At 40.6% G+C, this 20,186-nt stretch overlaps 1 protein-coding gene across 15 annotated transcripts in view; it reads left to right on the forward strand.

Annotated features, from left to right (window-relative positions):
* Window positions 1-20,186, forward strand: part of Svil (supervillin) — a 137,470-nt gene that overhangs the window by 825 nt on the left and 116,459 nt on the right. For 13 of the 15 annotated variants that reach the window (XM_069998221.1, XM_069998224.1, XM_069998227.1 and 10 more), the window contains exon 1: window positions 7,088-7,112. The exons of the other annotated variants lie outside the window; for them this stretch is intronic. In XM_069998221.1, the coding sequence (XP_069854322.1) occupies window positions 7,103-7,112 (10 nt within the window). In that variant the 5' untranslated portion in view covers window positions 7,088-7,102. Of the gene's footprint in view, window positions 1-7,087; window positions 7,113-20,186 lie in introns of those variants that run through there. 15 annotated transcript variants of the gene reach the window in all.

Below are 20,186 nucleotides of genomic sequence, written 5' to 3' on the forward strand. Positions count from 1 at the left end.
TTCAAATATATTCCCAAAACAGAGCACTTTCATAGTTTCACAAATGTGGGAGTGGAGTTCAGAAGGGCAAGTTTTATTTCACTTCTATTGTTACTATTACTATTACTACTATGATTATTATTATGATTACTATTCTGTGATCATACCCAGGATCTTGAGCACATTAAATATGGGTTCTCCCCCCTGGGCCTATTATTAATTTATGTGCAATTATAAATCACCAAGGATCTTCTTTCTGTCTAACCCTTGTTCTGAGGTCCTTTGTCTTGTTTCTTTATTCCTTAGATTGGACTTGTAGAACCCTTTGGCTCCAGATTCTTAGGAGGAAAAATAATCTCACTTGATGATGTAGCTTTAGAACTATAATCCATTTTTTTTAATTCACTAAGGGAAAAATATTCTGTCAACCCTTTTTAATCCCTAAGAATTACTATGATGTCTTGTAATTTAGCCTGTTGATTTGCCTCTGAAAGATAGCAACCAGCTACCCAACATTCAACGGTTGATTTGACATCACTATCCTTTAGAAAAAACAAGAGTGTTTCTTTATATCATATCAGACAAACAGGATGAACAGCAATTATTTTTGTCGGGTAGAAAAACGGAATATTTATAGAGAAGAGCCTCATCAGTGAGCACTGCTGTAATTCTTTACTGGAAGTAACACAGTCACCCTTAGGGGCATTGGGAAATCCTTGGGGATGGATTTCCTTTTCTCTTTCTTCCTTTCTGTTTGTCTGTTTGTTGTTTTTTGTTTTTTGTTTGTTTTTTTGTCGGTTGTGGGGTATGAACTCGGGGTCTGGGCAATGTCCCTGACCTCTTTTGCTCAAGGCTAGCACTCTACCACTTTGAGCTACAGATCTACTTCCTGTTTTCTGGTGGTTAATTAGAGATAAGACTCTGATAGACTTTCCTGCCTGGGTTGGCTTTGAACTACAATCCTCAAGTCTCAGCCTCTTGAGTAACTAGGATTATAGGTATAAGCTACCAGTGCCCAGCTAGATTTCCCTTTAATTGTTCCTGGTCTTTGGAGGGATTTTGTTAAGAACTGTAAATACCCAATTTATATGTTGTTTGTAAATGCATAAGATAATACCCTGGCATTTGTTAATGGCTTCCCCAACTGAGAAAAATTAAAGAGTGGGACCTGTACCCTCCATCCCCTGAGAGAATCAGCACACTTCAGGACATACCTGGTTGCTTCTTGCCAAGTCAGGTAAGCTGAGGAGCCAAATACTCATTTGTCATGCCAGCAATAGACCACCATATCACTCCTCTGAAGACCAGTGGGATGACAATGGTGGGCAGAGAAGGATGGTTTGTTATGGACTTGTTCTGGCAGGGCATGATACTGCTTGTTAACTAGCCCTCAGGGAAAGAGCTTTGTTGGAGATTAATCAAACCAATACCATGAGCTTAATCTTCAAAGTAAAATTTGAGTCAAACAACCAGCTTATGGTAGACATCCATCTCTCATCCAATACTTATTTATCTTTGCTTGTATTTTTGAGGCAGATGGATTTCTCATAGCCAGACCTCCAAAAGACTTCGAATGTCCATCCAGGATTATTCCCTATACCTGCAGTTGTTTAATACTATGCAACCGAGGACTTGCCTGCAAAGGAGAGGTCCTTTGGACTTGGCAGGCATGTGTAGTGATCTTCAGCCTGCAGAGGAGTAGGAACCACCACCAGCCTCCTTTGTTGGAAAGTGCTTTTATGTCCTGGGAGCTATGTCCTCATATTAGGTCTGCCTGGAACTTGAGGATCCCCTTTTAAAATTCTCTCTTAAAGTATGGACTCAAAGGTATCTTGCTAGGACCTAAGAGTGTCCCTTAGTCTCGAGTTTTCTAGTAGTTCTAGGCTTCATTGTTTGTGACTGAACCAGGAACATTTGTTACCCTTGACTCCAGGCCCTATAAATTCCAGGTTCTCTCTGTGTGTCTCTGATAGGATGCTCTCACCTCCTCTCACACCTCCTTGCCTCTTACCTGGGTTATTAATTTGTCCTCAATGGGTCCTTTGATCCAAGTTTCATCTCCATCCAGTCTATTCTTGCAGTGGGCTTCCTAGACAAAGCTATGATCATCTTGCCCTTCAAAGTCCAGTTGCTGTCTGATCTGGTACCAGTGGCTCATGCCTGTAACTCTAGCTACTCAGGAGGCTGAGATCTGAGGATTACCGTTCAAAGCCATCCCAGACAGGAAAGTCTAGGAGACTCATGTCTGTTTAACCACCAAAAAGCCAGAAATGAAGCTGTGGCTCAAGTGATAGAGCACCAACCTTGAGCGAGTGAGCTAAGGGACAGTGCCTAGGCCCTGAATCCAAGCATGTGCACACATGCACGTGCGCACAGACACACAGAGTCAGTCAGTCAGTCAGTCAGTCAGTCTATCCCCATGATTCATTACAATTCCACATCAAAGCCCAGTCCTGGGGAAGTGACAACAATGAGATGTGCCCAGAACCTTCTCTGACTGTGTTTCTGGTCCCAGGGCCTAGATTTTAGCCTGCACTGGGTCCAATGCCCTATGGAAGGGGTGCTCAATGAAGCCCTGGGACTCTTTCTGCCCCACCCAATGGATATTCCAAACATGAAGTTGATTGAATTGAACCCTAATGATATGTTTTTCGTTGTTTGTTTTTGTTTTTTTTTTCAGACCAAAATTTAGCTGCATTCTTTTGCTCACTCTTATTATTGTTCTGCCAGGACTCACTGGAGAGGTGTTCTGTGTTATAAGTGTTCTTTTTTCTTCCATCTAATAATATAAGCTGCAAGATTTGTCTTACTGTAACAGACCTAATGGGGTTTCTGTGTGCACATTTTTGCCAGCACAGGAAATTGAAGTGCATTTGGTAAAGTAAGCCCCTTTATTCTTGGATTCTTGCCTAAAATGAAGAAACTCATCCAGGTGCTTGACTTACTTTTCCTCAGCATTAGGCTACATCTTAGATAACACAAGGGAGAGACCTGCTCTTTTTACCTCATGTGCATGTACAGCAGCACCTTGGATGTTGTTCAGAAAGATCTCTGTCCCATCAGGACACACCTTGCCCTTAGAAGTTTTGAAGAGACATGCTTTTTGCCACATAACTTGCTTATTCTCTTCTGAAAGTCGATCCCTTAATCCCAAGCAAGTTCATAACCTGTGTTGAACTGGTTTTTGTGTATATATAATCAAAGCCATAATTCTGAAATGTGCTGATTCTGCTCGTGGCACAGCCCTAGATTTTTTTTTTTTTCATTTCACCAACTTTTTCTTGAGCACTTCACCTGTGTAGAGCTCTGGGTTGGATGCTGTGGCATGCAGCAAAGAATACAGTATGCTCCTGTCCTTGGTGATTTCACTCCCTGCAGGGTTCAGACAGGGACCTAATGATGCTCCATACATCTGGCAGACTGAAGCCACACATAATGATTGTAACAATTGCAAAATAACCAGTGGCATCCATTTGTTAGTCTGTGTAAGAGTCTATGACAGGCTTTTTACCTACATTATATCATTTAATTTCTATCACTGCTCCTGGGAAATGTCAGTATTGTACCCAGTCCATTGAAGGTAAAACTGAGGCTTAGCAAGCTTTGCCCAAGCACACACAGTAGGGGATTGGGGATGAGTTAGATTTGAACCCAGTTCTCTCTGATTTCACTACCTGTATTATTCACTGCTGCATCAAACCAGAATAGATCAAACTGTAATAGTAATTTCTTGTTGTCTAGTCCATTTTGTAAGAATGGGTGATTTATAAAGGAAAGAAATTTATTTCTTGCTATTCTGAAGGGTGGAGAGTCCACAGTCCAGAGGTGTATCAGGTGAGGCCTTCTTGAAAGTGTGGCCTTCTTGAAAGTGGGAGCTATATAATCCCTGGGCAGGACTTCACATGGAAAGAGAACACATGTGCTAGAACAGCATGCTTTATAACATAGCCATTCTCAATCCATGAATTGACAACTGGGTTAAGTCACTCACAAGTCCAGAGCCCAGTGGTCCTATCTCCAAACACTATCAATATATAGTTTAGTGATTCAGTTTCCAACCCATGAAGATTGGGGAATATATTCTGAACATAGCACCAAGAATTCTGTACCATTCCTGATTCAATAGATAGGGGGCAGGACTGACTCTCAGCCAACAAATCAGCTATGGCTGGGGGCGTGGCTCATGTGTGAGGCCTGCAAAGCTCAAACACAAGGAAAACTAGAAGCTCTGGTGCTGCTGACTCTCAGCCCGCCAAGCAGTGGATGGGTGGGGGAGGGGAAAGGTAGGGCTCCCAGGCTAGCCCTTTTCCTCTGTGCTTTCCATACTGTCACTTTCCCCTGCACCCTCATTTGTCCCCATGGCTCTAAATTTTCAATATCTACCATTCTCCTGGCTCCATTTCTGCATATGGAGAACATACTGAGGTTTCCTTCATCCTAAATAAAGCTGCTTGGCTTCCAGCCCTCCTCTTTCCACACCTAGTCACTCCTCAGCACCCACATGAGCTCTTCTGTTCTCTTCTCTCACCCTTTGTGGTCTCCCAGTGCTCTGACCTCCCTGGTACTGACTTGAGCTTGGAGCACCTCCTTGTGGGAGTCCATCTCAGACCCAGACCCAGGCATTGGGGAGATGTGTTAGCCTTTACATCCAACATCCATACTGATATGCTCCTGAGTTCTTTCAATCCATTTCATCTTATTTTTAACATATATATATATATATATTTATTATTATTATTGTCAGTCATGGAGCTTGAACTCTGGGCCTGGGCGCTGTCCCTCAGCTCTTTAGCTCAAGGCTAATGCTCTATCACTTGAGCCACAGCACCACTTCTGGTTTTCTGGTGGCTTATTGGAAATAAGAGTCTCTCAGTCTTTCCTGCCTGGGCTAGCTTTGAACTGTGATCCTCAGATCTCAGCCTCCAGAGTAGCTAGGATTACAGGCGTGAGCCACTAGCACCCAGCTTTATTTTTTACATACATTAGTGGAGCATGTTAGTGGGGCTCACTGAGATATTTCTATACATACAAACATACATTCTGCACCGCTAAAATCCAAACCCTTTCCCTTTCCCTGTTGCTTCCCTGTCCAATTCCTAGTAACTCTACTTGGGGGACCTGATAATTTATAAATCTGTCTCTTCACTTTCTGTCTCTTACTTGCCCAACTGCCCTTTCTTAAGATCCAGTTATGAGAAAATTAATGTGCTGGTCTTTACAAGGTGAATTCTTTGACCTGTCCATTTCAAATGCAGTGGATTCCCTTGGATTTCATAGCTTTTTTATTTCCTTCATAACAAAAAGTTAATTTCTTATTAGCTGCAAGAAGGTTTTGTTTTATATATCTTTACATTGAAAAATGAATAAGTTCTGAACGATGGTCAAAGGGGCTTTTAATGACCTATCATTTGTTGAGTGTGTTTAATCAAAGGCCTCTTAATTTTTTTAATTTATTTTTAAATTGTTGTGCAAGGGATTTCTATTCAACTTGTCAGTTTATAAGTACAATACCATACAATAAAAATTTTTAAATGTATTTAGTTTAATCAACTAGCTGTACAAAGGCATTTCAATTCCAGAAGTCAGGATAATAATATAATGTATCTTTATCAATTTCAGTCCTTTAATCATTCTCCCCCAGCTCTTCCAACCTCACCCATCTTCTCAAGTCTCTTACTTCTGATGACCAGAAGTAGAAGTATGATTCAAATGGTAGATTACTATCCTTGAGTGAAAAAGCTTAGGGACAGTGTCCAGGCCCTGCATTCAAGCACCTAGTATCTGCACCAAAATAAATAAATAAAGTAAGTAAGTTAAATTAAAATTAAAACTGATTTCAGGTCTTACACTGAGGTCTTGCATCCCAAGGATTTATGCAAGGACTCAATTTTCTGCATGTGGATAACCAATTTTCCCAGCACTATTTGTTGAAGAGGCTGTCTTTCTTCTAGTCTGTGTTTTGAACTCACTACAGAAGAGAATGCGGAGAATAGCTAGATGTCCAAGATCATGACCCTCAGCCTTGCCTTTGGGCTCTCTGTGTGTATGCCGGGGGTGGGGGTGGGGGTGGGATGGGGAATATGTTTCCCCCTGTCAGCCTGGTAGCCATGGGACTGGATTTGTAGGCGCCCTTGTTTGTGTGCCAAAACTGTTATTTCTTGTTAGAGGGAACCGGTAGTCTTTTCTTCTCGGCTCTTTTTGTGTATGCATTCCTGTCAGTAATTATTTCATCATCTTTTGCAGCCCAGGGTTCCTTGGTGCTCTCAGCTTTCCTGACACTGTTCTATCCTCCATTCTTTCCCTCCAAGGTTGGAGACAGAATCTAGGATCTCACCTAAGCTAGGCCAGAGCTACCACTGAGCTACCTCTAAACCCCACCCACTCTGCCTTGGCATTCCTGTGGTTCTCAGTGTAAAATTCCCCTCCCCATCACCAACCCACTCAGCTTGTCCTTCTCTGGGAACTTGCCGACTTCTCTGAGAAACACTCCTGGAGCTTAAGCTTTCTCCCTTTCTGGAGTTCATTAGTGCTTTGCCAGCCCTGAACAGGCTCTGAAAAAGTACCTGTGCCCTTTCATATCTGTAGAATCTGGTATTTTTCAACTACAACTATATTAAAGTAATTCTCCCAACCCCCAGAGGGACAAGGCTTACCTGTTTCTTAATTCATTCAATATTTTTAAACACAAAATTACAAAAGCATGCATAATTCCTACTTCTGTTTAACCCTTGCAGGGGGAGTTTATGAATACATGGATTTAAATGGATTAGTGACTGAGTATCAAAAACACTTCAGCTCAGCTGTTGAGCTGAATGGACTTTTTAAAATAACCAACCCAGTTGACTATCCGAGTTGCCACCTGCCCTTATTTGGAGTGTCAGAAGGGTGGTGAATATTTAGAGACAATATAAGGAGAGTCTTCCTCCTTCTCTTTCTCCTCTTTCCTGCTTGCCTCTTCTCCCCCTTTCTCTTCCTCTCTTCTTTCCTTTCCTTCCTTTTCTTCTTTCCTTTTCCTCTCCTCTTTTCATCTCTTCCTATTTTCCATCTGTCTTCTCTTTATCTTTCTGTTTGCTGCCTCTTCTCATTTTAGCTTAAGCTACTAAGTCAAGATAACAACAGAACCATGGAAATCTGTAAGTTGTGCTGGTTCAAAGGGTGCAATGCTAAGTTTTAAAACCTTGATAATAAGTCTAATCTCCCTTTACATCGTTCTGATGGCTTTTGTAATGCTATTAATACTAAAGATGATCTCTAGAAATTATCATGTTATAATCCACAGAACTTTATTTCTTAGTATCATACTTTATGAAAAGAGATTTTTATTTCTTACTAGAGTTATTTGGTAATTATTTCTCTGTTCACTTTGTTTATATGTGGATTATACATGGTTGTATGCATAGGGATGAATATTATAACTAAAAAAATACCTACTTTGGTATTTTAAATGGAGTTTGTCCCTGGCAATAGAGAAAATTTAGTACATGATATTCTAATTTAATTTTATTAGAACAAACTTAGCATCAGACCTCAGTTTCTGCTTTTGTTTTTATTAACTCAAACTTAAAATTAGAAATGTGGTAATTATTTGGCATTTTGGGCTTTATAAGGGAAACCTTATCATAGTGTGTGTGTGTGTGTGTGTGTGTGTGTGTGTGTGTGTGTGTGTGTGTGTGTGTGTGTGTGTGTGTGTGTATGTGTGTGTGTGTGTGTGTGTTGGCTTTTAAAAATAGATAATACCTTGTAGTCAGGCAAGATGGCTCAAGCCTGTAATCCTAGCTATTAGCTACTTGTGAGGCAGAGATCTGGGGATTGTGGTTTGAGGCCAACTCGGGCATGAAAGTTTATGAGACTTCATCTCAACCAATGGCTGGCTGGTCATGGGATGGTAGATACCCATTATCTCATTGTCAAAAAAAAAAAATGGCTGGGTGCTATGGTATACACCAGTCATCCAGCTACAAAAGGAAGCATAAATAAGGAAGCAATCCAGGCCCAGCAGGGCATACAGGCAGACCTTTCCTGGAAAATTGCCAATACAAAACGGTATTGAAGGAATGGCTCAAGTGTTAAAAAGTGCCTGCCTACCAAGTTCAGGGCTCTGAGTTCAAACCTAGTACCATAAAAAAAAACAAACAGATAATGCCTTGAGAAGATAAACTATCATTCATATTCCTGGCTATTTCCCAAGAAGGTAAAGCTCTGGGCTTGAAAAATGGTAGCTGATTTTACAGCTCTTCCAAGGAACATTAAATACCAGCCTTAGCTGCTTTCAGTTCATCTTTGGTCCAAGTTCTTTTGTTTTAAAAGCTAACTCCTGAAGAGTAAACACTCTTGACCCTAACCATAAATATTTGTCATACATCTGGTTAGTTTTAGTTTTAACTGAGCAAAATCATTTTGGCAAAAGACTCATTTTAAGTTTGACAGCCCAACAAATTATACAAAATCCTAAACTTCATATCCCTCGTATTTCCCACACAGGCACTGACTTTAATGCAGGCTTCATTTGCAAATCTAACACATGTGTTCTTAAGCAAATGAAGTATATAATAGGATATAAACATGTATGGCCAAAATCAGCTTATATGTGTGCATAGTGTCTTCTGTCAGTCCTCAGAGAGAAAGAGAGAGAGAAAGAGAGTGAGAGAGAGAATGTGTACATGTACGCATGCATGGTTCAGTGACTTGAACTCAGCGTTCAGCGTTGAGCTTTTTTGCTCAAGGCTGGCGCTCTACCATTTGAACTACAGGTCAACTTCAGGGTTTCTTGGGGCTTAACTGGAAATAAGAGTCTCATGAACTTTCCTACTCAGGCTGGAGGATTACTACTTTTAAGAATCTATGTGTGCCTCACACATATAATCCCAGCTACTCAAGAGACCAATCTGAGGATCATGGTTCAAAGCCATCTGGGACAGGAAAATCCATGAAATTCTTCTCTCCAATTAACCACCAAAAACTGGAAGTGGAGCTGCATCTCAAGTACCAGCCTGGAGCCAAAACACTAATGGACAGGCCCTGAGTTCAAGTCCCAGTACCAGCAACAAAAGTAAAATAAAAGAATCTCTAGTTTAATTCTAACAGCTTAGGGACTGTCTACAGCTCTTCTTCTGTCAATCTATTCTTGTTCCACTGATCAGTTTGATTGTTGCTGTTCTGAGCCCCTGAGCTGACCTGGTATCAAAGCTACTGGGATCTTGAGTTGCCATTTTTTGTGTAAAACCCTGTCCTCTCTGGTGCTTCTGGAACATTGAGCCCTATGATGGCTTTTCTTTCTTCTTGACTTAGAATGGCTGTCGAATGGAGTTTGGTGGGGAGAACTGTAGGAGGTCCTGGGTTTCATCTCAGCACCGTAGGGAATGGATGGAAACTCCCCCTTTGTAGTCTAAAAGAAAAAGGGCAGTGGATGGCTTGGGGTAGAACGTGGTATCTATTAAACATTTTGTTTAAAAAGCCCAATAGTATTCTGGGGTATGCCTGGGCCATTGTATCTGGACATTACACATGAGTAGCCAGAAGGCATTTGGATCCCAGCTGGCCCAGGCATTATGAATCTGTGTGAGAAGCAAAGCTGAGAAAGACTGGGGTCTGACCCTGCTTTGACTTTTGCTTTGTGTAACCACTAATCCAGGAAAAAGAATCCTGCCTGAGGCCCTGAAGACTGGGCCTCTTCCCTTCTACAGGGTCTGGTTTTGTCAGGGAGCTGTAAACAGTCTGTTGTAGTCAGAATGAGACTGGCTGAGTTTTTCTTTCCACAGCTTTATGACATAAAGTAAAACTTGAGTGTGACAAACTATATAATAAACCCCTTTCCCCTAGAATTATGAGTTGAGGTCTTGATTCCTAATCTGAACTGGGTGCAGCTGGTTTTTGTTTTGTTTTGTTTTGTTTTCTTGTTCTTGTTTTTTGGCTCCTATTCGAGCTTTGAGGAAAATCCAATGTGTTAAACATTCTCTCAGCCCAAAGAGGCTGGATTAGCCAGACTTCCCCTGGTAACATTCCTCTCTGTCTTGTGTTAAGTGAGTCCCCTGGAAACAGCCTGGTGTCTCTACATATGTCGTCCTGCCGAAGTACATCTGTGATCATTTTATCACTGATTAGAGGTTGGCATTACACGATATTTTTATGTGGCCCATAACAATGATGGCTGGTGTTATAGTAATGGTAAAATTCCCTGAATATCTTGACCAGTTTGTAGAATGCCCTAACAGGCATCAGAATCTAAATCAAATATCTAGATTTGCTGGCACATTGAACCTGCATTTGGCCAGCATTGTTTGATCTTCTGTTCTATAGTGAGACATACAGAGATGAATTTAAGAAAAATTGAGTCTCTATTGGGAAATATCACTCCCACCAGCAATAGGGATACAGGATCCCTGGGGATGGGTGGACACATAGAAACATCACAATCACTGTCTCCTAGTAGGGTCTCCTCAAAGAATCCCCAGACTTGGTTTACTTTTGCATTCTTTATGACTATGTTCTCATTAAGTAGATTTTTTTTCTTTTTTCTTCTTTTGGTGTCAGTACTAAGATTTGACCTGAAAGCTGTGTACTCTATCTTGACTTTTTTGCTCAATGCTGGTACTCTACCACTTAATCTACTCATCCATTTATAGCTTTTGGCTGGTTAGTTTAAGATAAGAGTCTCCAGGCTGGCTTCACACCATGGTCCTCCTGAATAGCTAGACCTACAAGTGTGAGCTACTAGCAGTCAGCAACTAGAATTTGTTTTTTATATCCACTTACTTATTCTCCAGTTGACTTAGGTTTAAATAGCCAGACAACATTATGGAGAGCATTACACATGCTCACATATGAACACACACATTGATCTTGACATATGAGAGAATATTCTAGAGCCAACGAGAGACCTGACCTCTCTGTGGGCCTGACAGTAGGCAGAAGAACAGCATTTCTTTTTTTTTTTTTTAATTGTATTTTATTTTATTTGAGAACATACTGTACAGGGGGGCTACAATTACATGGGCAGGATAATGCATACATTTCTTACCAAGCATTGCAGCCTCCTCCTTTGTTTACCCTTCACTTCCCTTCCCCGCCTCCCCCCTCCACCCACCCAATTTTACCCCCCTCCCCCCACCCAATTATACCCCCCTCCCCCCCCCCCACACCGACATTGTAAAGCTGGTTTTGACATGACATTTTGTACTTCTCATTGTTGCAACAGGTCCACCTGAATCCTTAAACGACTTGTTTGTCCCCATCTCCTCCACATGTTATACTGACATCAAATATAGTGAAAGCAGGGGTTACACTGTGGGGGAGGGACATACAAAGCAACAAAGAAATAGTCTTATAAATGCGTTAGAAACACATGCATGAAAGAAACGAAAACATTAAAATACATATTTAAGGGTTCATTTTCCTAACATCACATTATCTGACCTTTTCCGCTTGACTCATACCTATACTAGATATTGCAAATAAGGGAAACCATGGGACCTATGCTTCTTTGGGGCTGGCTTACTTCACTTAATATAATTTTTTCCAAACCTTTCCATTTCCTAACAAATGGGGAAATGTCATTCTTTCTGATGGAGGTATAGAATTCCATTGTGTATATATACCACATTTTCTTGATCCATTCATCTACTGAGGGGCATCTGGGTTGGTTCCATATCTTAGCTATGGTAAATAATGCTGCAATAAACATAGTTGTGCTGGTAGCTTTAGTGTGGTCTTGTTTGTAAACATTTGGGTAAATGCCCAAAAGTGGGATTGCTGGATCATAGGGGAGATCTATGTGAAGTCTTCTGAGGAACCTCCATACTGCTTTCCAAAGTGGTTGAACAAGTTTACATTCCCACCAACAATGAAGTAAGGTTCCTTTCTGTCCACATCCCCTTCAGCATCTGTTGTTGTTAGAGTTCTTGATTTTTGCTGTTCTAACTGGAGTGAGGTGATATCTCAATGTTGTTTTGATTTGCATTTCTTTTATGGCTAGGGATGTTGAACATTTCTTCATGTGCCTATTGGCCATCCTTGTTTCTTCTTCAGAGAAGCTTCTCTTTAAGTCTTTCGCCCACTTATTTATTGGGCAGTTGATTCTTTGAGGATTTGTTGTTGGGTGGTTTAATTTTTTGAGTTCCAAGTATATTTTAGATATGAGACCCTTGTCCGTTGTATGGCTAGTAAAGATCTTCTCCCAATCGATGGGCTTTCTATTGATCTTGCCAGCTATGTCATTTGCCCTGCAGAAGCTCTGCAATCTTATGCAATCCCATTTGTCCAACCTTTCTTTGATTTGTTGTGCTTCCGGGTCTCTATTCAGAAAATTTCGACCTGAGCCAAGGAGACCTAGGGTTTCTCCTATTCCACCCTGTAATGTTTTCAGAGTGTCTGCTTTGAGTTCAAGGTCTTTGATCCATTTGGAGTTGATTCTGGTGCAGGGTGATATATAAGGATCTAGCTTTAGTTTTCTACATGTAGTTAACCAATTTTGCCAGCACCATTTACTGAAGAGGCTGTCTTTCTTCCATTCTATTGTTTTAGCTTCCTTATCGAAGATTAGATGGCTATAGGTCTGTAGGTTCATTTCTGGGTTTTCAATTCTATTCCATTGGTCCTGAGGTCTGTTCTTATGCCAATACCAAGCTGTTTTGATTACTATGGCTTTATAGTAGAGTTTGAAATTTGGTATTGATATTCCTCCAGCAGTGTTCTTTCCGTTGAGGAGCGTTTTTGCTATTCGGGGTCTTTTATTGTTCCATATGAATTTTTGGATTGCCTCCTCTATTTCCTTGAAGAATGAGGGTGGAATTTTGATAGGTATCGCGTTGAATTTGTAGATAGCCTTGGGAAGTATTACCATTTTCACGATGTTAATCTTGCCAATCCAGGAGCATGGGAGGTTTTGCCATTTTTTAAGTTCTGTGTTGATTTCCTTTTTCAAGATTTTAAAGTTTTCATCATAGAGGTCCTTCACTTTTTTGGTTAAGTTAATTCCTAGGTATTTTATTTTTTGTGGGGCTATTACAAATGGAGTTGCTTTCCTAATTTCAGCCACACTTTTCTCATTGTTGGCATATAGAAAAGCCATTGATTTTTGGGGGTTAATTTTATAACCTGCTACTTTGCCAAAGTTTTGAATCAGCTTGAGTAATTTGGGAGTGGAGTCTATGGGATTCTTTAAATACAAGATCATGTCATCTGCAAAGAGGGAGAGTTTTATTTCTTCTTTCCCTATTTGGATCCCCTTTATGTCTGCATCTTGTCTTATTGCTGTAGCTAGGCATTCTAATACTAGATTGAAGAGAAGTGGAGAGAGTGGGCATCCTTGTCTTGTTCCTGAGTTAAGAGGAAATGGCTTTAGTTTTTCACCATTGAGTATAATGCTGGCTGTAGGTTTGTCATATACAGCCTTTATTGTATTGAGGAATGTTCCATGGATTCCTAATTTTTCCAGAACTTTCATCATAAAGGGGTGTTGGATCTTGTCAAATGCTTTTTCTGCATCTATTGAGATAACCATGTGAAGAACACCATTTCTTAAGTGTACTGTTTTCTGTTATTTATGGGTTGGGCCAGAGAATTTATTAACACATTATTTGAAATTTACTAAAGTAAAACTTGATGCTCTTAAGAGAACATGTGGACTTTTACATATGTGTTGAAAAGGAAAAGTTCTTTGCTATAGGTTAACTGACTAGAAACTTGCTAATTTAACTGACACAAGTCAGGTTAACAAGAAAAAGGAAGGGCTGGGAAGGTGGCTCAGTGGTAGAGCACTTGCCTTGCATGCCTGAGGCCCTGGGTTTGATTCCTCAGCACCACGCAAGCAAAAAGAAAAAAGCCGGAAGTGGCACTGTGGCTCAAGTGGTAGAGCACTAGCCTTGAGCTGAAGAGCTGAGGGACAGCACCCAGGCCCAGAGTTCAGGCCCCACAACCGGACCAAAAAAAAAAAACAAACAAGAAAAAGGAATACAGATTTTATTAGTATTTGGCATGAACAGAGGTTCACAGAAAAGCAGTGAATGTTTGAAGTAATTAGAATTGACAAGAAAAGAGGCATTGAGCCCCCAAGGGTGCTAAATTGTAGGGACGTGACCAGAAAACTACTCCTGTGGACAAAAGTAATAATAAAACATAAGGCTTTTCTTCTAAGTTTTGTCCATGCTGTCGTATCTCAAACCAAATCGGTGTCTTTGCTCTCTTGTTCCTGGTCTGGGAGAGGGGTTCATCTTTACAATGTGAAGTTCATATCTCACTCTTAGGCAGAAAAGCAGAGAGCAGAGAACTTTCTGCTTCCCATTCTCAGTTGCCAAAGTAGCCATTTCAGGTGTGTATTAGTCAGCTTTCAATTTCTGTAACAAATACCTGAGATAAGTAACTGATGAAGAGAAGCATTATTTTGGCTCATGGTTCCAGAAATGTCAGTCCATGGTCTGTTAACCCTGTTAGTTTGGGCCGGTGGTGAAATAGTATATTATGATGAGGAAACAAAAGAGAAAGTAGAAGAGTCTGGGATCCAGCAATCTCTTTTGAGGAGAAAACAATACCCTCCCACGAGGTCTCATCTCTTAAATATTTTATCACCTTCCAATAACATCACTCTGGGGACCAAGTCTTTAATCCATAGAGCTTTGGGGAGACATGTGGATACAAATTGCAGCCAGGTGTGGCCTAATCTGGACTCCTTCATACTTAAACATAAAACAATATTAATACAGTACGGCAAATCCTCATGTGACATTACCCATTCTACAAGATGAGGTTTTATTCATTTGGAATCTAAGATGCTATATCGGTTGGTTGTGTACTGTTTTTCAAGTTCAGAATAATGGACACACATAGTTATCTAATCCTCAAGGTTATAGAACAGGTATTTGTAAAGATGAACATACATTTTTCTCAAGTAACTAAAGGTTTAAATAGCCATCGTTGTAGAGGACATTATGCATACTCATATATACACACATGAAAGAATATTCTAGAGCTAAGGAGCGACTCTGAATGGGCTTAGTCCCAGGCAGAAGAACATCATTGCTTGTTAGAAATAACCTTGAGTTGATAAAGATTTAAGTAAAAGCTAAATTTGATTTTTTTGGAAGCTGTGGTTCAGGTCAGGTGCAATATGATGTCATTGGGGATGGAGGAGGAAGTACATTCCTTTCAGTGTCAACTAACTAGGCTGGAAGGAACGTGAGGGAGTTGCAGTGGACATTTGAAGTATGGAAAACTCAGTATTCTGCAAATAGATGTTTCTAATAGGCAGCTGTCTTTAAATTTAAATTTTGGAAATGTTTTCATAAATATATATCCATGTATATATATATATATATATATATATATATATATATATATATATATATATATACATAGTAGTATTTTTTGATACGCTAGAATGCTAAACATTGCCCAGTGCTTTAGGAACACAGCAGGTATTTAATAAATACTTGTGGCATGAAGAAATTAATGAATGGGACACACACACACACACACACACACACACACACACACACACACACATACACACACACACACACATTTTAAATGAACTGAAAGGAGGTGAAGGCCTGTTTGTTTTCCTCTGTGCCAAAGTCCCTGGTGCAGGTTTGCTTTGTAACACTACTGTTTCATTCAGACCTTCCCCAGAAGCAAAGCAATGAAGAATTTTTACTTTAGGAAGTTCCATTTTTATACTGCAGATGCCAAACAAGGAATAACGAGTTTTAGCTTGTAACAAAATGAGTAATAAATCACACAAGGATCTGCCAAAGATATTGAAGTCTGGCACATAATTCAGCATGCCCTGTTGGATTTTCTTTGTGAATTGATAGGGAAAAAAGGATAAATAATATGTCAGTGAATTTTAAGAACCAAAAGAATGAAGATAATAAAAATGTTTGAAAATTAGGTGGCAGATGTCTAGGGAATTGTATAACTGAAGTTAATGTATCAACTCGTATGTCATAAGATGATAGGTGGTATGTTTTACTTGTTTGGTTGCTTGCTTTTGGGAGGAGGGACTGAGGTTTGATTTTGGGGCCTCATGCTATCTGAGGAGATACCCTACCCATTAAGTCCTGCAGCCAGCCCTTTTTGTTTTAGATAAGGTGTTGCTTGTGTTTTTGTCTGCGACCAGCCTTCAGACTACTACTCACTGCCTGCATAGCTGAGATTACAGGCATGAACCACTGCTGGCTTGGTTTTTTGTCATAAATCATTCATAATCTACCTGGCCTTGCCTCCCAAGTATCTGGGGTGGGATTATGTATATCACTGCATCTGGGCTGGATAGTGTTTTAAAATAGGACTTGATTGGTCTGTTTCCTAAATAGATACTGCTATTATCCTACAAGGTTTCCTAGACATCTCTGACTGCAGAGTTTTCTCTGAGGCGACTTTGTGTTGGCTTCAGATACAGCACTTAATTACTGTTCATTTCAGCATCAGTGAGTAATTTAGCCTCTACTTCTGTTTTCTCATCTGTAATAAGGGAATGACAATGGAACACAGTTTGTAGGGTTGTTATAATGACCCAAGGGGTTGATGCAATTACAGTCACCTGCCACGCGGTCACATTGATTGGTTAAAAGTAATAAGGATGTTGATTAGTCTCTATTTAAGGTAAATAGGACTTATATATAAAATTAATTTCTAGTGTGTTTGGGACTTGAATTTGAGCCCTCACACTCTCACTTTTTTTTTCTTAAGGCTAGAGCTCTACTTGAGCCACACGTCTAGTTCTGGCTTTTTATTGGTTAATTGGAGATAAGAGTCTCATAAATTTTCCTGCCTGAAATGGCTTTGATATGTGATCCTGAAATCTCAGCTTCCTGAGTAGTTAGGATTATAGGCATGAGCCACCAGTGCCTGGCTTGGCAAAATTCTTAGCTACAAACCCTTTTCTAACTAGAAATTTATTGCAGCTTTTTGTTGTGCATACCTTTGGTGTTACAATATATTAATGACCTTATAATTTCTAAGCAATGTATGGAAATGGTTTCAGAGTCTTTAATACTTTAAAAATAGTTTCACCGGGTGCTAGTGGCTCATACCTGTAATCCTAGCTACTCAGGAGGCTGAGAGCTGAGGATGGCAGTTTGAAGCCAGCCCAGAAAAGAAAGTCTGTTAGATGCTTTTCTCTATTAAACTACTCAGAAAATGTCAGAAGTGGTGCTGTGGCTCAAGTGATAGAGCACTAGCCTTGAGCACAGAGGTTTAGAGACAGTGCCCAAGCCCTGAGTTCAAACCCCAGGATTGGCCAAAAAAAAAAAAAAAAGTTTAGTAATGCTGTATCACGGTATTGGTAGCAGTAACAGGAAATGCCAGAAGGTGGAGGGGTGGTGGGCCTTGTAAAGCCAATTTACTGAGCAGAGTAAGTAGGGTCTCAGAACTTCCTATATACAATTCAGGTGCACAGCACCAGGGCATCCTAGCATTGACTTTGACCTCCCCCCTTCAAAGTCATGGTCTAATGCCACCTACCATCTATCTGTATGAACTTAGCATCTGGGGGCTTTATGAATGTCCATAAGCCTATGCTGTCAAGGCACCCATGATTAAGAAAGGCCCACTTTCTAAGTATCTAGGGACATTTTGAAAATTGTTTCCTGTGCTGAGTGAGGTTTGGGGTTTGGGTTTTGGTTTGGTTTGGTTTTCCTGCATAGCATACATCTCCTAGAAAATCACATCCTTATCTAAGAGATCTCATGGTATCCTCTTCTTACTGGGCTCAAAGCTTAGACATGCTATGTTTGATGGCATTGTCCCTACGTGAAAAACTGGAGAGGAAGGGTAAAAGGAGAGCAGGCAACTCCCAAATTTTGTCCCCAAGAATAAATGGAGCAGCAATTGTGTCTCCACTGGTACAGAGAGCGCCATCTCAGTGTTCCTGTCAACCTCTGGTTCACGGTGGCCTCACACACATACCACCGCAGGTCAAAGCAGGTTCTGTTTGTCCTTGTAAAGGGAGAAAGCGCTGAGAATTGATTTTTTTGTTTTCTAGATAACAGAGCAGGTGAGCCTTGCCAACATCTGGTCTACTCTGTAGGGCACATTGAATATTTCTAGAGAAAAAAAAATGAGTCAACATATTGTGGATTTCACACCATTCCATACCCCTACCCTCTCAATGGGCCATTCAGTGTCTCTTGGAGCTTAATTTCCATGGAATGAGAACTTCTGCCCTTAGGCTGGCATAAGCTCTTTTTAAAATATATGTAATAGCCACAAGTGACCTTGGATTGATAGGCTGCCTCAAGTATAAGGATTTCAGTGAAGCAGCTGTGTCCAGTCCCCTGAATGGCTTCACTCTGAATTCTGGCTGGTCAGGACCAAAATATCTCTGAGGAATCACTTTGCATCTGAGATTCCTTTTCCTCATCTATAAGGTACAACAGAAATGGGGTGCTGCCTGCCTCTAACCACATCTAACAGTAATCACCTTCACCTATTGTTACCTATTGAGTTCAGATGTCTCTACTTTAATACCATGCTCATTTGCTCTTTATTCTTTTCTAAAACATTGCACAACATTATAAAAACATCAAGGAATTTTTTTAATCTTAAAAGGTGGCAATGGAAGCCAGGAACTAATAGCTCAATGCCTTTAATCCTAGCTTCTCAGGAGACTGAGATCTGAGGATTGTAGTTCAAAGCCAGCCCAGGCAGGAAAGTCCATAAGACTCTTATCTCCAAATAACCATCAAAAAGCTGAAAGCGAAGCTGTGGCTTAAGTAGTAGAATACCAACCATGAGTGAAAAAACTACAGGGACACTGCCCAGACATCAAGCTCAAGCCCCATTACCAGCAAAAAAGGTGACATGTAACCATCATAGTTGGTAGGGGTTTACCTGTCAGAGCTGACACATCACGTCCTGGCATGAGGAGGACTTAGCATTTCAGCAAATCTCTCTATGTGGTCCCATCTGAGATGAGCCAGCCTGTGGCTGTACCCACAGCCACACTCATGAGAAAGATCAAGACCCTCCAAAAGAGGCCTTAGACAATCTACAACATGTAATAAAGCAGTGTACTGAAGATAATGGACAGGCTGCCTTGTTACTGAACAAAAGTAAAGCACAAATTCCAGGAGCAGGAAGTGAGGTGGAGTAGACAGAGGGATTGCTGGACTGCTTGCTGGTGAGAACACTTGGCTGAGGAAGGAAAAAGATGACATTCCTCTCAGGTACATAGTGTGCCATCGTGCTACTAGTGATGATCGATAAAGGCCAGAAGAAATCAGCATAGTTCAAATGCAAAGAGCAGAGTGAGATGAAGATAGCGTTTGACACTCTGAGCACCAATGGGAACTGGACACTTTTATGATCAAGCTGTGCCATGGAGTCTAGAGGGTTTCCTTCAGGAGCTCTGAAGTTCATAGGGAAGTGCTCACTCATTCATCACAACTTGATGATGTGTGTCCTGAGTTTTAGGGGTTGAGACACCTCATAAAATAGCAGAAAAAGAATTCAAATGGGGTAAAACATGAAAAAAGCCATAACCTCAGCCACTGTAAGGAAGGAAATATACAATGGCTAGGAGACCTCAAAGTGGCACAAAAATCTAGCAAATGACTACATAGACAGTGCTGGGGAGGCTGCTGGGGAAACAAGAACTGTGTTTGCAGGAATGTAGGATGGTGTAAGGCCAGGAAGGAACAATTTGGCAGGTTCTGCTTTCTTCTCTCAGATACACTTAACATGTGAGGCTGTAGCTTTGTATAAAATAGCAAAATCTTCATGCTTACCGAGAAGAGGCTGGTCGAACAAATTATGGAGCCTGCGTACAATGGAATATTATGCAGTCAGAAAGGGAAGAAGCTGTCTTTGTGTCTATTCAGGAACATTTCTTCAGTGTATCACCGAGTAAACTTTTTACACTGTTGCTGTGTCTAAAAGGATAATTATTTATTTATATTAGCCAATAAAGAAACTTGGTAAGGTAAACAAGAGAGGAATAACTAGCCGCTGGGAAATGACCGAAATGTCCCGTCGGGAACCTTCTGCACTCTGTAGGCTTTTTTACTCTCATCCCATGAATGAAGAAATTACAAACATAAATTGGAGTTTTTGGAGACTGGACTGTGGGCTCATTACACAGAGCTGCCTTTGCAGATCAAGTCCTAGCTTTATGTCTGACATTTCTTAGCAGCTGAATTTTATATGAAATTGAATAAAATTCCAAGAATAACAGTTAGGTCATATTAAAACAGCTCCCTTAGGTGCCTGTGAAG

The sequence above is a fragment of the Dipodomys merriami genome, unplaced genomic scaffold (assembly GCF_024711535.1).
Source record: "Dipodomys merriami isolate MVZ:Mamm:240054 unplaced genomic scaffold, mDipMer1.0.p SCAF_51, whole genome shotgun sequence".
NCBI classification, from domain to species: domain Eukaryota; kingdom Metazoa; phylum Chordata; class Mammalia; order Rodentia; family Heteromyidae; genus Dipodomys; species Dipodomys merriami.